The sequence below is a fragment of the Oryzias latipes genome, chromosome 12 (assembly GCF_053564925.1).
Source record: "Oryzias latipes strain Hd-rR chromosome 12, Olatipes_Hd-rR_3.1".
Taxonomy (NCBI): Eukaryota; Metazoa; Chordata; class Actinopteri; order Beloniformes; family Adrianichthyidae; genus Oryzias; species Oryzias latipes.
In genome coordinates, this window is record NC_136248.1 from 31,921,941 (window position 1) to 31,934,839 (window position 12,899).

The 12,899-nt window shown below is 47.6% G+C and overlaps 2 protein-coding genes across 4 annotated transcripts; one reads left to right on the top strand and one right to left on the bottom strand.

Moving 5' to 3' along the window:
- Positions 1–5,909: 5,909 nt before the first annotated feature.
- On the top strand, positions 5,910–10,618 carry wdr45 (WD repeat domain 45). Of its 2 annotated transcripts, none has more exons than XM_004074445.4 (11): positions 5,910–6,022; positions 6,173–6,270; positions 6,426–6,500; positions 6,935–7,039; positions 7,474–7,579; positions 7,661–7,755; positions 7,831–7,910; positions 7,978–8,186; positions 8,285–8,386; positions 8,458–8,603; positions 10,409–10,618. In XM_004074445.4, the coding sequence occupies exons 2-11, from the start codon at positions 6,222–6,224 to the stop codon at positions 10,516–10,518; spliced, it is 1,077 nt and encodes a 358-aa protein (XP_004074493.1). In that variant the 5' UTR covers positions 5,910–6,022; positions 6,173–6,221; the 3' UTR covers positions 10,519–10,618. The 2 variants fall into 2 exon arrangements, with proteins under 2 accessions (XP_004074493.1, XP_023816198.1); XM_023960430.2 differs by having other exon boundaries at positions 7,474–7,570.
- Positions 10,619–10,898: 280 nt separating this feature from the next.
- lage3 (L antigen family member 3) lies at positions 10,899–12,892 on the bottom strand. Of its 2 annotated transcripts, none has more exons than XM_004074444.4 (3): positions 12,786–12,892; positions 12,151–12,279; positions 10,899–12,082 (listed from the first exon to the last, which is right to left on the bottom strand). In XM_004074444.4, the coding sequence occupies exons 1-3, from the start codon at positions 12,830–12,832 to the stop codon at positions 11,971–11,973; spliced, it is 288 nt and encodes a 95-aa protein (XP_004074492.1). In that variant the 5' UTR covers positions 12,833–12,892; the 3' UTR covers positions 10,899–11,970. The 2 variants fall into 2 exon arrangements, with proteins under 2 accessions (XP_004074492.1, XP_078812528.1); XM_078956402.1 differs by having other exon boundaries at positions 11,702–12,082; positions 12,174–12,279.
- Between the last annotated feature and the right edge of the window lie 7 nt (positions 12,893–12,899).

Consider the following 12,899-nt stretch of genomic DNA (forward strand, 5'->3'; position numbering starts at 1 on the left):
CCATCAGAAACGTCCATTAATGGCTGAGACTGGTGACCTACAGTAACTGACGGAGGCGTGAAGTGGAGCAGATTCAATCTTCATTCCTTTTCTCCCTCCTTCCTTTATCTTCTGTCCTCGTCTCTCTGCCCCCCTTTCATTCTGATGAACTGCTTTAATGTGTCAGTGTGAGCGTTCCTGAGCATCTGAATCCAAACGTACGACTTTGCTGCTTTTCTGAGTCCAAGAGGTGACCTGATTACAGGTTCGTGGTGACCTGCTGCCTCTCTGCTGGGGGGTGAGGGGTGGCTCCAGGCCCCTCCCCCCCCCCGGTTAAACTGAGGGGCAGTCGTGTGCAGTTTTTTCATTCTTTCTGTTTAAATTCTAAGATTTTAGTGAGCTGCTGCACAGATGACCATGGAAGGATCTGCATGCCGGCGTTCATGTTCTGCCTCCTCCTGATGGCCCAGGAAGACCGGCAGCACCAGAACCAAAGGGAGGGGGGGCTGGAAGCTCCCTGTGTTTGGAGGAAGAATAAACAGTCACAGTGTTGCACACTCCTGAATGATGAGAACTCAGGCGCATGCAAGTTTTCAGAAGTTTCTTTAATCCCTCTTTCTTTCTGGACCTCACGCCTTTTGCCATCACAGGTGTGCATTTTCTATTGCCCTCACTCTACTGCCCCTCACTCTCCCACATAAAAACATCTCAGGAGCTCATTTCAGGACCCTTTAGCTGTCCAAAACTGCCTGATACCTAACATCTTTGCTTCACGTTCCTAAATCACATTAGGTCACATGTGGTCATCAGTGGTCCCCCACAACAGTGTGAATCTGAAGAAGAAAGAACCGCGAAGAAGACGTTTGGAAAGGAGGAGGAGCAGTGAGGAGCTGTGAGGAGCTGAGAGGAGCAGTGAGGAGCAGTGAGGAGCTGTGAGGAGCAGTGAGGAGCAGTGAGGAGCTGTGAGGAGCAGTGAGGAGCTATGAGGAGCAGTGAGGAGCAGTGAAGAGCTATGAGGAGCAATGAGGAGCTGTGAGGAGCAGTGAGGAGCAGTGAAGAGCTATGAGGAGCAATGAGGAGCTGTGAGGAGCTGAGAGGAGCAGTGAGGAGCAGTGAGGAGCTATGAGGAGCAGTGAGGAGCAGTGAAGAGCTATGAGGAGCAATGAGGAGCTGTGAGGAGCTGAGAGGAGCAGTGAGGAGCAGTGAGGAGCAGTGAGGAGCAGTGAGGAGCTGAGAGGAGCAGTGAGGAGCAGTGAGGAGCAGTGAGGAGCAGTGAGGAGCTGAGAGGAGCAGTGAGGAGCAGTGAGGAGCTGTGAGGAGCTGAGAGGAGCAGTGAGGAGCAGTGAGGAGCAGTGAGGAGCAGTGAGGAGCTGAGAGGAGCAGTGAGGAGCAGTGAGGAGCTGTGAGGAGCTGAGAGGAGCAGTGAGGAGCAGTGAGGAGCTGTGAGGAGCTGAGAGGAGCAGTGAGGAGCAGTGAGGAGCTGAGAGGAGCAGTGAGGAGCTGAGAGGAGCAGTGAGGAGCAGTGAGGAGCAGTGAGGAGCAGTGAGGAGCTGAGAGGAGCAGTGAGGAGCTGAGAGGAGCAGTGAGGAGCAATGAGGAGCTGTGAGGAGCTGAGAGGAGCAGTGAGGAGCAGTGAGGAGCAGTGAGGAGCTGTGAGGAGCAGTGAGGAGCAGTGAGGAGCAGTGAGGAGCAATGAGGAGCAGTGAGGAGCAATGAGGAGCAGTGAGGAGCAGTGAGGAGCAGTGAGGAGCTGTGAGGAGCAGTGAGGAGCAGTGAGGAGCAGTGAGGAGCAGTGAGGAGCAGAGAGGAGCTGGTTTGGAGCAGCTGGTTGTGGTGAATGTGAACATCAGGAACTGTATGAGGAACAGAGGAAAAGGCGTTGTCTGCTGTGTTCTTCACATGGTTTGGTCATGACGCAGAAGTCATCCAGAAGCAGGTTTTCTACCTGCAGCTCTGCAGGCTTCACATCACAGAGCAAGTCTGGAGAAGTTCTCTCTCCAGACGGCCCAGTTTTGAAGTCCTGCTAGAACTTAAAATCCAGTTTGACGAGGATTTTCCTTTAACTTTAAAACTTACTAACATTTCCTCATCTTCTGTTAAATGAGCAGGAAAACAACTCTGTTGGATTCTGGCTTTACCTGCAGATTCATCTCCTGAATGAATTTAAACGTTTCGCTTTTGTTTATATTTTTACTTTTCGTTGATGTGGGCGTGGCCGAAATTAGTTGGAAAAACAGTTTCCAGTCTTGTTGTTCTCTTCATTTAGAGATGAACTAAAAACCTGAAAACAAGGAATGCAATGACCATGAAGTTGGCTGTTAAATTCCAATGAGAAGATCAAAGATGCATCTGCAAAGATGCAGCATCTTCTTCTGCTGTGATCATATAGCGTAACGTTAGAGGGGGTGGAGGACGGGAATCCTTCAGATCTCTAAAGGCGTGCGGCGCTTGCTTTCATGCGTGTGTGTCTCCATAAGCCGCAGCCTGTGGTCGGCTGTGATGCTCTTCCTAATTATCCCTGTTAACAAGAAATGAACCTGCAAACGTTCACACGCCGCTTTGATGAAGCAGATGATGGAGGCGGGAGCGAAGACGCAGCAGGTCTGAGGATGAGGAGCAGCTGAACGACCCTCAGGAGGCGTCAGGGGGCGGAGCATCAGGGCGCTCTCAGACCAGCGATGCAGTTGTTTATTCTGTTCTCCAGGACATTTCACATAGGCCAACAGCTTTGTTTTGTTTTGTTGACCTTGGACCTCATGCTCCACCTTGAATTTGAAAAAAAAAAACCTTTGGTGACTTTTACAAAATTATCATCAAGCTTGACAGGGCAGGTCGACAACATTCCCATCATCCTCTGCGCCTGCACATCTCCATGCAGGCCCACCAGGTCACAACAGCATTTGCTGTTTTCATCAATGGCCTTCTGAAGCCCCCCCCCCCCCCCCCCCCCCCCCTCTAGGTGCTCCATTGTTATGGGGGGGTGAGTCGTGCAGCATCAGCTTCCCGTGGAGGAAGAGGACCCGTCTCCTGGTGATGGAGTGAGTGGGAGGACACTCCATCGCTCTCCTGTCACGTCACGGCTGAAGAGGAGCTGCAGCGTTTTTCCCGCTGAGCCCCGGCGCCGTCGTGAAGGTGATTAAGGCGGCGAGCGCCTCCGGGAGCGGCGTCACACGTCTGGGTGGCAGAGGGCAGCCGCTCAACCAGCTGCTCCGCTCCTGCATGTCTCCGGCAGAATTTGAAAAACTCTGATTTGTGGCGATGATAAGAACTGAGCGCAAATGGATCCGCTCTTCTTTTTCTTCATCTGAGCCTCCAGATCTCCTGCAGCTCTAAAACCACATTAGTGGGGTCAGGAGGTCAGTGGCAGACAGGAAGTCAGGTGGGGCGTTGATTGTGGCTCCTTGTCCGGTTGCAGCTGCGCCTCTGAAAGCCAAATCTGATGACTCTCCTCCCCGATGATCACCACGCGACCACGGAGTCGAACCAGAGCCGCCTCTCTGTACCTTTGCTTTTTGTCGGTTAGACGGGTATTTGCTCAGTTTTAAGCTCATACTCACTTTGGTTGTTTCCCAGCTGTCCCCCAAAGACACGATGAAAAACCCCGGGGGCCCCGGTGCACAGACTCAGGGGGCTTTTAAAAACCTCATTCATAGGTTGTAGTTTTCCCAAAGTAAACAACACTGCATGAGACATGGAAGTAACTGGAAAAGGATAAAAAAACAAAACAAATCCAGATTTAAAAAAACAGGCAGTGGCGCAAATGTGATCTTAAAGGCCAAAGATTATGTTTTTGGTGTTTTTAACACATTCTTGAGACATTTTTCTCATGACGAAGGACATTTCTAGAGAAAATTTAGGGGGGGGGATTAATTCTGAGTATCTTTTTGTTCAAGAGATGTTCTCCTCATCAGGAAAACAAAAACTGAAGCCTCTCATTGTTTCTGAAGTCATGCTTTATGTTGAGATTGACTCTATTTTTAGATCCGTTTCCTTCCCTTCAGCCGCAGCAGCGTTAAGAATCACAGCTGTTTGGGTTCATCCCCCCTCCCTGGGTTTGAGTTCTTGGTTTCCTGTCGTGATCAGATCCAATCAGATCACTTATGCTTCAGAAAACACTTTGTGCTTTACTTTTGACGGCTTTAATGTTTGTTTACCGAAGACGTCAATCTTTTCTGCTACGTTTGAGCCTCACAAACTATTTTTCCTGACATGAAGAAGCTGCAGGAGCAAAAAATAAAATTTCTGAACTCTTCAGTGATGCATTTATTCACAGAAAAAATGTAACATTATAGTTTGGAAATGTCTGCTGATAAAGGTCGAAATTGGTCATGAAAGTCATCAAAAACATTTAAAAATCCAAACCGGTTTAGACATCAATCTGTCAAATTATTGAGTTTCTGATCCGATTTTAAAGACATTTCAAACTTTACACGTCAGTTTAGCACAAACATGCGTCCAAATGAGGGATTCCAACCCTTTCTAAACTTCTCAGTGTGCCTCAGAGATCACTGTGACTGTAATTTACTTTTTTCTGGTCCCCTCTGATTAAATATAGTGTTTATAGTCTGGAATTGGGCCAAGGGCTCGTGAGAAAAAGTCCTTATTAATAACTGAGTGAAAAAGGCCGCTCGCAGCCCGCCGCTGCAGGAAACGTCTGGACATTTGTCACAGATGTCAGTTAGAGAGGTGCTGTGCTGACCCCGGGGCTTCTCCGCTGCCTCTGTTAAGGAGATGATAGAATCTGTTCGCCGCCCAAACTGCGGTTCATTAAATCCCGTGACGTGACCTCGCTTGGCGGCGGTGGAATGATGGAGCCGAGCCGGCCGCCTCATCAATGCTAAATGATCTCCTCCACTGCCTGCCAGGACTCCTCGTGTGCTCCAGAGAGGGTGGGGCCGACAGCCGGAAACCAGGGAGACCTTCACTCATTAAACTGAGGAGGAGGAGGAGAAACTCAGCAAGTCTGGCTTTCTGCAATAATTTATGTCGCACAAATGGGTCACTGTTTCCCGCCCAAAAGCTTCATGGAAACCCAGCTTCTAATTACGGCTGAGCTGGAGGATGGAGAAGGTAATGAGTTTACGGGGTGTACTTTGAAATGATGCTTTCATTAGGGTTTCTTCATCTGAAGTCTTCTGGTGTGTTTGTTGGTTCTTTCAGTCTTAACTAGCTGGAAGAATTTCTATTTTTGTCCTTCCTTCGGTTCTCCTGACACAATGCCAGCAAACAGACGTTTTATCTCCAAGAAGAAACTTATTAAATGAAACTTTCTGTGTTTTTTCTTTGTGTCTCTTTCAGCCGCTTTCAACTGGTTTCTCCTGAAGCTGCCTTCTTCAGACTTCCTGTGTCCTTCTGTCTGAACCCAATTCAGAAGAACATGGAAAACGCCACAAATTACAGACTACAAATTATGAGCTGAAAGGAAAGGAAGCAGTGCGGAATAACATTAATAATATCAATGTTGGGGAGCCTCTTGAGGTGAGCACAGGTGTGTCTTTTAGTTCCCTCCAGGCTCGTTTGACCACCTTAAAGCAAATCATGAAAAAGCAATGTACCATTGTTGTGTGACACCTGTTTCAGGTGGGGTTTTTGGTTTAGTGCAAAGGGGCCCCGTGTTTTTCTTGTTTCCCGCTTTCGTTGTGTTTTTTTATAATGAAACCCTTGCTTTCGATTGTTACCATCTTATGTGTCATCTGTGCAACAAACCAAGACACAGCCAGTGGACTTTTCCTCCTTTTTTTTAGCATGTTAATGTGTGTTAATGTGATAATAACATAATAATCATTGTTATTATTATGTTACTATTATTTATTTTTATTATTGTTTTATTATTATTATTGTCATTATAATTATTATTATCATCATTATTATTATGATTAATATTAATACTATTGGGGAAAGGACCGGACGAAGCAGGAAGCGGAACAAAACCGGAAACACGTAAGAGTGACGTAGTCAGTCTAGAAACCAAAACAAACTTGCGTCACCGTTGTTGTTTGTCTCCGTTGTTGTTTGTAATATTTGGACTCTTCGTCCTCTGATGGTGAGGTTCTGTGTGGCTGTTTCGCAGATAAAAGGGTTTTTTTGTTTCCCGCCGTTGCGTGGCTCGTGCTAATGCTAGCTTAGCTGTGTGTCCGCGCGCGCGGCGGCTGCTGTGTTTGTGGCTCATCATCATCTTCCGTCTGCCTCGCAGGTTGTCCCCGGCTGCTGCTGAACTGGTTTGTTCCCGGAGGATAGCAGCCATGGCTCAGCAGAGAGGAGTGAACAGCCTGCAGTTTAACCAGGACCAGAGTAAGACCGGGCCAGAACTTTTATCTGATCCTGCAGGAGCTGCAGTTTCTTTATTTCATGTTTGGTCTTCTTTAGCAGCTGATGATGTTCTCCTCCTCCTCCTCCTCCTCCTCCTCCTCCTCCTCCTCCTCCTCCTCCTCCTCCTCCTCCTCCAGGCTGCTTCTGCTGTGCGATGGAGACCGGTGTCCGGATCTACAATGTGGAGCCGCTGATGGAGAAAGGTCACCTGGGTGAGTCCGCCGGGTTCAAACCCTAAACCATAACTGTGGGAGGAGAGACGCTGCTCGTCTAGTCATCTCAACTTTTCTTCTCTCGTCTTTGTCAGGTGTTTAAAACCAAATCCAAGCCTTCAAAGAAGCATCACCATCAAACCATCTAAATCTGATGTTTTTGAAGATTTCATAGATTAACTCTTTCTAGAAAGTGAAATAGAAACAATCTGAATGTTTTTCATGTTTTTCTACACATTTTTAAACTGTCTTTTGATCCATTCTCCTTTTTTTGAGACATCAGTGCCTTTTTTTCTTATTTAATTTGTAAAGTGGAACAATTCTGTGAATTTACCTGAAAGACGGTTCAAGTTTTTCCCTTTCTGCTGGAACATTGAGTTTTTTCTGCAGGCAGAGGAATGTCTGAGTTTGACTCACCTGAGCTTGTTCTGCAGACCACGAGCAGGTGGGCAGCGTGGCGCTCTGCTCCATGCTGCACCGCTCCAACCTGCTGGCCGTCGTTGGAGGCGGAGTCAACCCCAGGTTCTCTGAGATTTCAGGTGAGGAGAGAAATACGACATTTACAGAACAAACTCTCACTAAAGTACTCCACCTTTAGTAAGTACAAGTATACTATAGACCTGTAAGTGGAGGGGGTTTACTAATTAAATACTTCTTCAGACTAAATTGGAACATTTGAATTTTACAACATATAGATAGTAAACTTCAAGTGTACTGCCTCACATTTACTATAGACTAAGTATACTTGTAGTACACCTAAGTAATAAAAGAAAAACGATCTGACCTGCAAAGTCTGCAGGTAAAGGGAAAGTTAAGCTGTTGATTAACTGAAAAACTGCTGCATGATGGGAAATCTGACCATTCTCTGGTTCTGGAGTGTTTTTCCACAGAACCCCTTAACTTTCCCCTTAACTGCGGTGGTGTGAGCGGTGACTCAGCGTTTCTGTCGTCCTCCATGTTGGTTTGGTTTCAGTTCTGATCTGGGACGACGCTCGGGACTCCCGGGAGCCCAAGGACAAGCTGGTGCTGGAGTTCACCTTCACCAAACCCGTTCTGGCCGTTCGCATGAGGCACGACAAGTGAGTCCGGAGCCGGCGCCGCCGTCCTCTGCGGCGGCCGTGATGATGATGATGATGATGATGATGATGGTGTTTCTGCAGGATCATCATCGTCCTGAAGAACCGGATCTACGTTTACACGTTTCCAGACAACCCAGTCAAGCTGTTCGAGTTCGACACCAGAGATAACCCTAAAGGTAAGGGCGCGGTCCCGGGCGCGGAGCCCCGCCCTCCGCCGGCTGCAGCCCTGACCCCTGACCCCTCTGTTCCAGGCCTGTGTGACCTGTGTCCCAGTCTGGAGAAGCAGCTGCTGGTCTTCCCGGGTCACAAATGCGGCAGCCTGCAGCTGGTTGTAAGCAGAACGCCGAACCGTTGTAGATCCGCGTGAAAGCCCGACTGAAACCCGCCGTCTGCTCCAGGACCTGTCCAACACCAAACCCGGCACGTCCTCCGCCCCCTTCACCATCAACGCCCACCAGAGCGAGATCGCCTGCGTGGCGCTCAACCAGACGGGCAGCGTGGCGGCCTCGGCGTCTCGCAAAGGAACGCTCATCCGGCTCTTCGACACCAACACCAGAGACAAGCTGGTGGAGCTGCGCAGAGGGACCGACCCCGCCACCCTCTATTGGTACGCCCCCCTGTGGTCAGAGCCCGGGTTTCTGGTTGAAGCCCCTCCCCCAGAGGAGGCGCCATCAGGTTCTTTCTGAACGTCTCCTTTCCTTCCAGCATCAACTTCAGCCACGACTCGTCCTTCCTGTGCGCCTCCAGCGACAAAGGAACCGTCCACATCTTCGCCCTGAAGGACACCAAGCTGAACCGCCGCTCTGCGTAAGCCCCGCCCACCGCCCGCTTCCTGCTGCTGCGATGCCCTCCTGAAGCCCTTCTCTGCTGCTCCGCAGGCTGGCGCGGGTCGGGAAGGTGGGGCCCGTGATCGGTCAGTACGTGGACAGCCAGTGGTCGCTCGCCAGCTTCACGGTGCCCGCCGAGTGCGCCTGCATCTGCGCCTTCGGGAAGAACACGTCCAAGAGCGTCAACTCCGTCATCGGTGAGAAAGAGCGGTCGGTGGCATCGGCGTCCTGAAAGCAGGAGGCCCCAAAAAAAATGTTTGGAAAAACTAAGAACAAGCGGTGAAAGTTTGGAGAATCGATACGACGAAAACACGCAGAGGCGTCAAAATACAGTTAGTTTTAAATAAAGTTTATTCAAACGCAGCTTTAGAAACATAAACAGACCAGAACAAAATGAAGCTTTTTGAAGCAGAACCGTTTGGATTTGAAGACAGAAAACGTTTGAATAAAAACACAAAAGGCTGCACGGTGGTGTAGCGGTTAGCACCCTGGCCTCACAGCTGGAAGGCAGTGGTTCAACCCCCAGCTGGGTTCTCTGTGTGGAGTTTGCATGCTCTCCTCCTTCCTCTGGGGGGGTAATTGTTTGTCCCTGCAACAACCTTCAGTGACCCTGAAAGGGCTTCAGCGGGTTCTGGATCTGCACCAGCAGTTCTGATGATCCAGATCACATAGATTTGGAGTTTTTGATGTAAAAAAACATTTACTTTTTTGTGTTTTGTTTTTTAAAATCAAATTATTCTAAATGTAAACCCGCTGAAAACGTGAAAGCCTTCAGGAAGTCTGATTACAAATGGATCATAACTCAATACGTCCCGTTGCCATGGCAGCCGTGCTACGTGCCACACTAGAGCCTGTCTTAACGCCGACTCATCAGTGATTTTTCATCTCTTTTATTCTTAAATATTAATATTATTGCTTTGCTTATTTGCTTATTTTTTTATTATTGCTGAGTTTGGACGTCTGCCTGGAAAACCGGAACTTCCCTGGAGTTTCTTTGTGGTCGTGCGTCCTACGGCGAGCGTTAGCGGCAGATAAATCCACCTTTTCTCTGAACCTCCTTCACAAATCCTTTTTTTTTAAATCTTAATTGGGGGGGGGCAATCTCTGGAGTGAAAATTTTTCTCATCAGAACAAAGAAAACCGTTTGAAATGTGACACCCCCCCCCCCCCTCCCCCCCATTTGTAACAAGGCGCTGCTGCACGTCCCACAGCAGTCTGACAGTATCGGGGTTGCCGTGGTTACCGTGGTGCAACTGTCTGCAGTCTGTGGTTCTGCTGAAACTGGGGGGCGGGGGGCAGCTTTTATTCTGAAAGGAATCAGTTTCTAAATAAATGCAGCTCATACAGACCCCCTCCCAGTACCATCTGAGAGAGAGAGAACACGCCGAAGGCCCCCCTCCCTCTTTACCTTGGAGGACACGGCGTTCAGGGTTAGAAACTTGAACTGATTGTCCCCGGCGTACAGAGATTTCTCCACTTTCTCTTGCTGGAGTCCTCTGCAGAGCTTTTGCAGCGCCGCGTTCAGGAAGTAGTTTAGCTCCCTGTAGATCGTCACCTTACAGTCCTAGAGGCAGCCGACTGTCTTCTCCCGCTCGCCGGGCGCTTTTGGCTGCTGCTCCTCAGATATTCTGGGATCAGCAGTCTGACGGCCTGCAGCGCCTAAAAGCCTCGATTTGAAAGGTTCCTGAGGTTTGCGTCTGTTCTGCATCGTCTCCTCATGGAATTAAAAAAACCTCAGAACCACCTGAACAGGTAGCTTTCAGGGTCAGCTCTGAGCATGACTCAGCGTTTTTTAAACACTGAATTATCCTGAAAACGGTGAAACCTGCTGCTAGAAAACACAGATCCCTCCCCCCCCGAAGGATTAGCCCCGATAACCCCGGAGCTGCAGGCGAGGATTGTCTGCGTCCGCCTGCTGCTCCGGCGTCTCCTCTGCGAGGGGCGGGGTCAGAAAGGTGGCTGAAGAGCGTTGTGTGTGTGTGTGTGTGTGTGTGTCCCGCAGCCATCTGTGTGGACGGGACCTTCCACAAGTACGTCTTCACGCCGGACGGGAACTGCAACCGCGAAGCCTTCGACGTGTACCTGGACATCTGTGACGATGACGACTTCTGAGGGAGGGGGGCAGGATCCTCTGATCAGCTGTTTGTGTTTGTTTATCATGAAACTGGACAATTTATGAGCAGAAACATTAAACTGATTTTATAAACTATCATCCTGTTGTTCAATTGTCTTTACATTTCTTCTTCAAATCCTGATCAATGTGGTTTTCTTTTGTCTTATAATCAGATGAAACTCCTGGAAATGAAAAACAAATGACTGATGTCGACACAGACGAGGAGTAAAACAGAAAAACACGACAGGATGAAGGAAACTGATTTGAAGTTGCTTTAAAATGCAGTTTAAACTGAAAAGGAATTGAAATGTAATTTTTTGCACTAAATTCAGGAAAATACCATTTCATTGAAATAAAAAACAAAAGTTAATACAATAAATGATTTAAATTAAATGATTTTTATTTAAAAAATATATAAAAATACATATAAATGTTTTTTATTTCATATGAAAATATTAAGATAATTTTTTGATTGTAGAGTGAATTTAAATGTTCAATTATGGCTGGAAATAAACTCCATAAATAACTGCTTGAGATATTCTTCTCTTATCCAGGTTTAAAAATGCTGCAGTAAAGTTTAGAAAAACAGCAAACTTCACTGCAGATGTTCTTGATTTCCAACAGATTTTACCGAGGACAGCGCCCTCTGCTGGCCGCTGCCCGGAGCAGCATCTGTAAATGTTTTTGGCAGCTTCAACAAACTGGACTAAAAGTTGATGGTTTGATTCCCACAAAAAAATGTACACATAAAAGATTCAACAACAAAGAGATAACAGCTAGAGAGGACCCTAAACAAACATCTTTTGTTTGATTTTATGTTTAACTTTTTCAATTACCTATACGAAAGCCCATTGAGACAACTGTTGTGAATTTGGGCTATACAAATAAAATTGAATGGAATCTTACTCCATAATTACATGTGGAATAAATGTTTTTAAATGTTCATTCTATTTTTCAGTTCAAGACGTGAATGTAAAATCTGATAAACTCATCAGTTTATTGGCTTTCAAACAGGTTTCATGGTCTTCGTAGTTCCATCAAACCTGAAAAAACTGAAGCATTTTTCCTCAAACTGAAGCTTCAGAGGCTTCAAAAACACAAAAGTTCAGCACAGCGCTTTCTAAAATATTCAATATTAACACATTTTATATATTTCTGAAAGAAAAACCAATAAAGTCGATGTGACACAAACCACATTTATCATTATTCAGTCATCAGAGGCGGACCGGATCACCACAGGACGTCAGAACCTCTGCCAGAACAGGTCAATTTTTCCAAGGGGAAGCTCTGACGGGACAATCTGTCCATACGTCTGTTTGTTTAAGTCAGATGAATGTTTTCCATCAGAAAGGCCGGTCCTGCTGGACTCCTGTCCCAGCCGCGGCGCTCCTCCTTCAGGATTCTCCCACAAAACTTTGGTGACGGGGTGTCAGGTTTCAGTCCGTTCCCTCTCAGGGAATCGGGGCGCCAAACTTCTCCATGGTCTCCACAACCAGCTGCAGGTGGTCCAGGAAGGAGCAGACGGACACTCGCAGGATCCGAGCTTCGTCTGCGCTCCACCTCCTGAAACAGAAACATGTAAGAACCTGCAGGGGAGGCAGGAAGAGGGAAGCAGGAGGGCGGAGTCTCACACGGACAAGGTGCTGCCGCTCACACTCAGGTGTTTGCTGATCCCGCCTCTCCTCGGCTCTCTGTCTGGAGACAGGGAGCTCAGGGCGATGGTGGCCTCGCGAGGCGACGGGAACGGGACGTCCAGGGAGCTGCAGGGAGGTCAAGGAGAAACGGAGCAGAAACCCAACACTTCAGAAGTGTATTTATCCTCAACAGAGCAGCAGGGCTCCGTGATGTCACAGAACCAGCTCACAGTGAAACAATCTAGATTCCATTAGAAGCTCCAATCTAGAAGCACAAACACCTTCAAACCAGTAAATCCACCTTAAATTATCAAAGTTAGCTAAAATGTACTTCCTGTTTTTAAAAGCATCCCGGAATATTTCTAGTTCATTTCTTTGGTTAATGTATTATTCCTGAATTACTTAATTTATTTAAACTACGGTTTATTATTATTTAACGGGGGTTTTAAACGGTTCTCCTCGTGTTTTTGTTGTCTTATTTTGTCCGTGAACTCACTGAGCTGCATATTAGCGGAACATTTCACGAGCCGAGCGCTACTTTCACAGTATAAAGGCTTTTTTCGATGAAAATGAAGAATCTCAACGTTCTTCTGATCTTCTCTGATGTTTCTGTGTCTCAGATTTAAGGATACAACCCCAGTTTTCCAGGCTCAGAGTTCTCTTCTCCGTTTGCCGCCATGTTGCTGCTTTCAACCGGAAATAGCTTGTTTCTACTTCCGGTAGTAGGCGTCTCTGCTGCTCCCAGC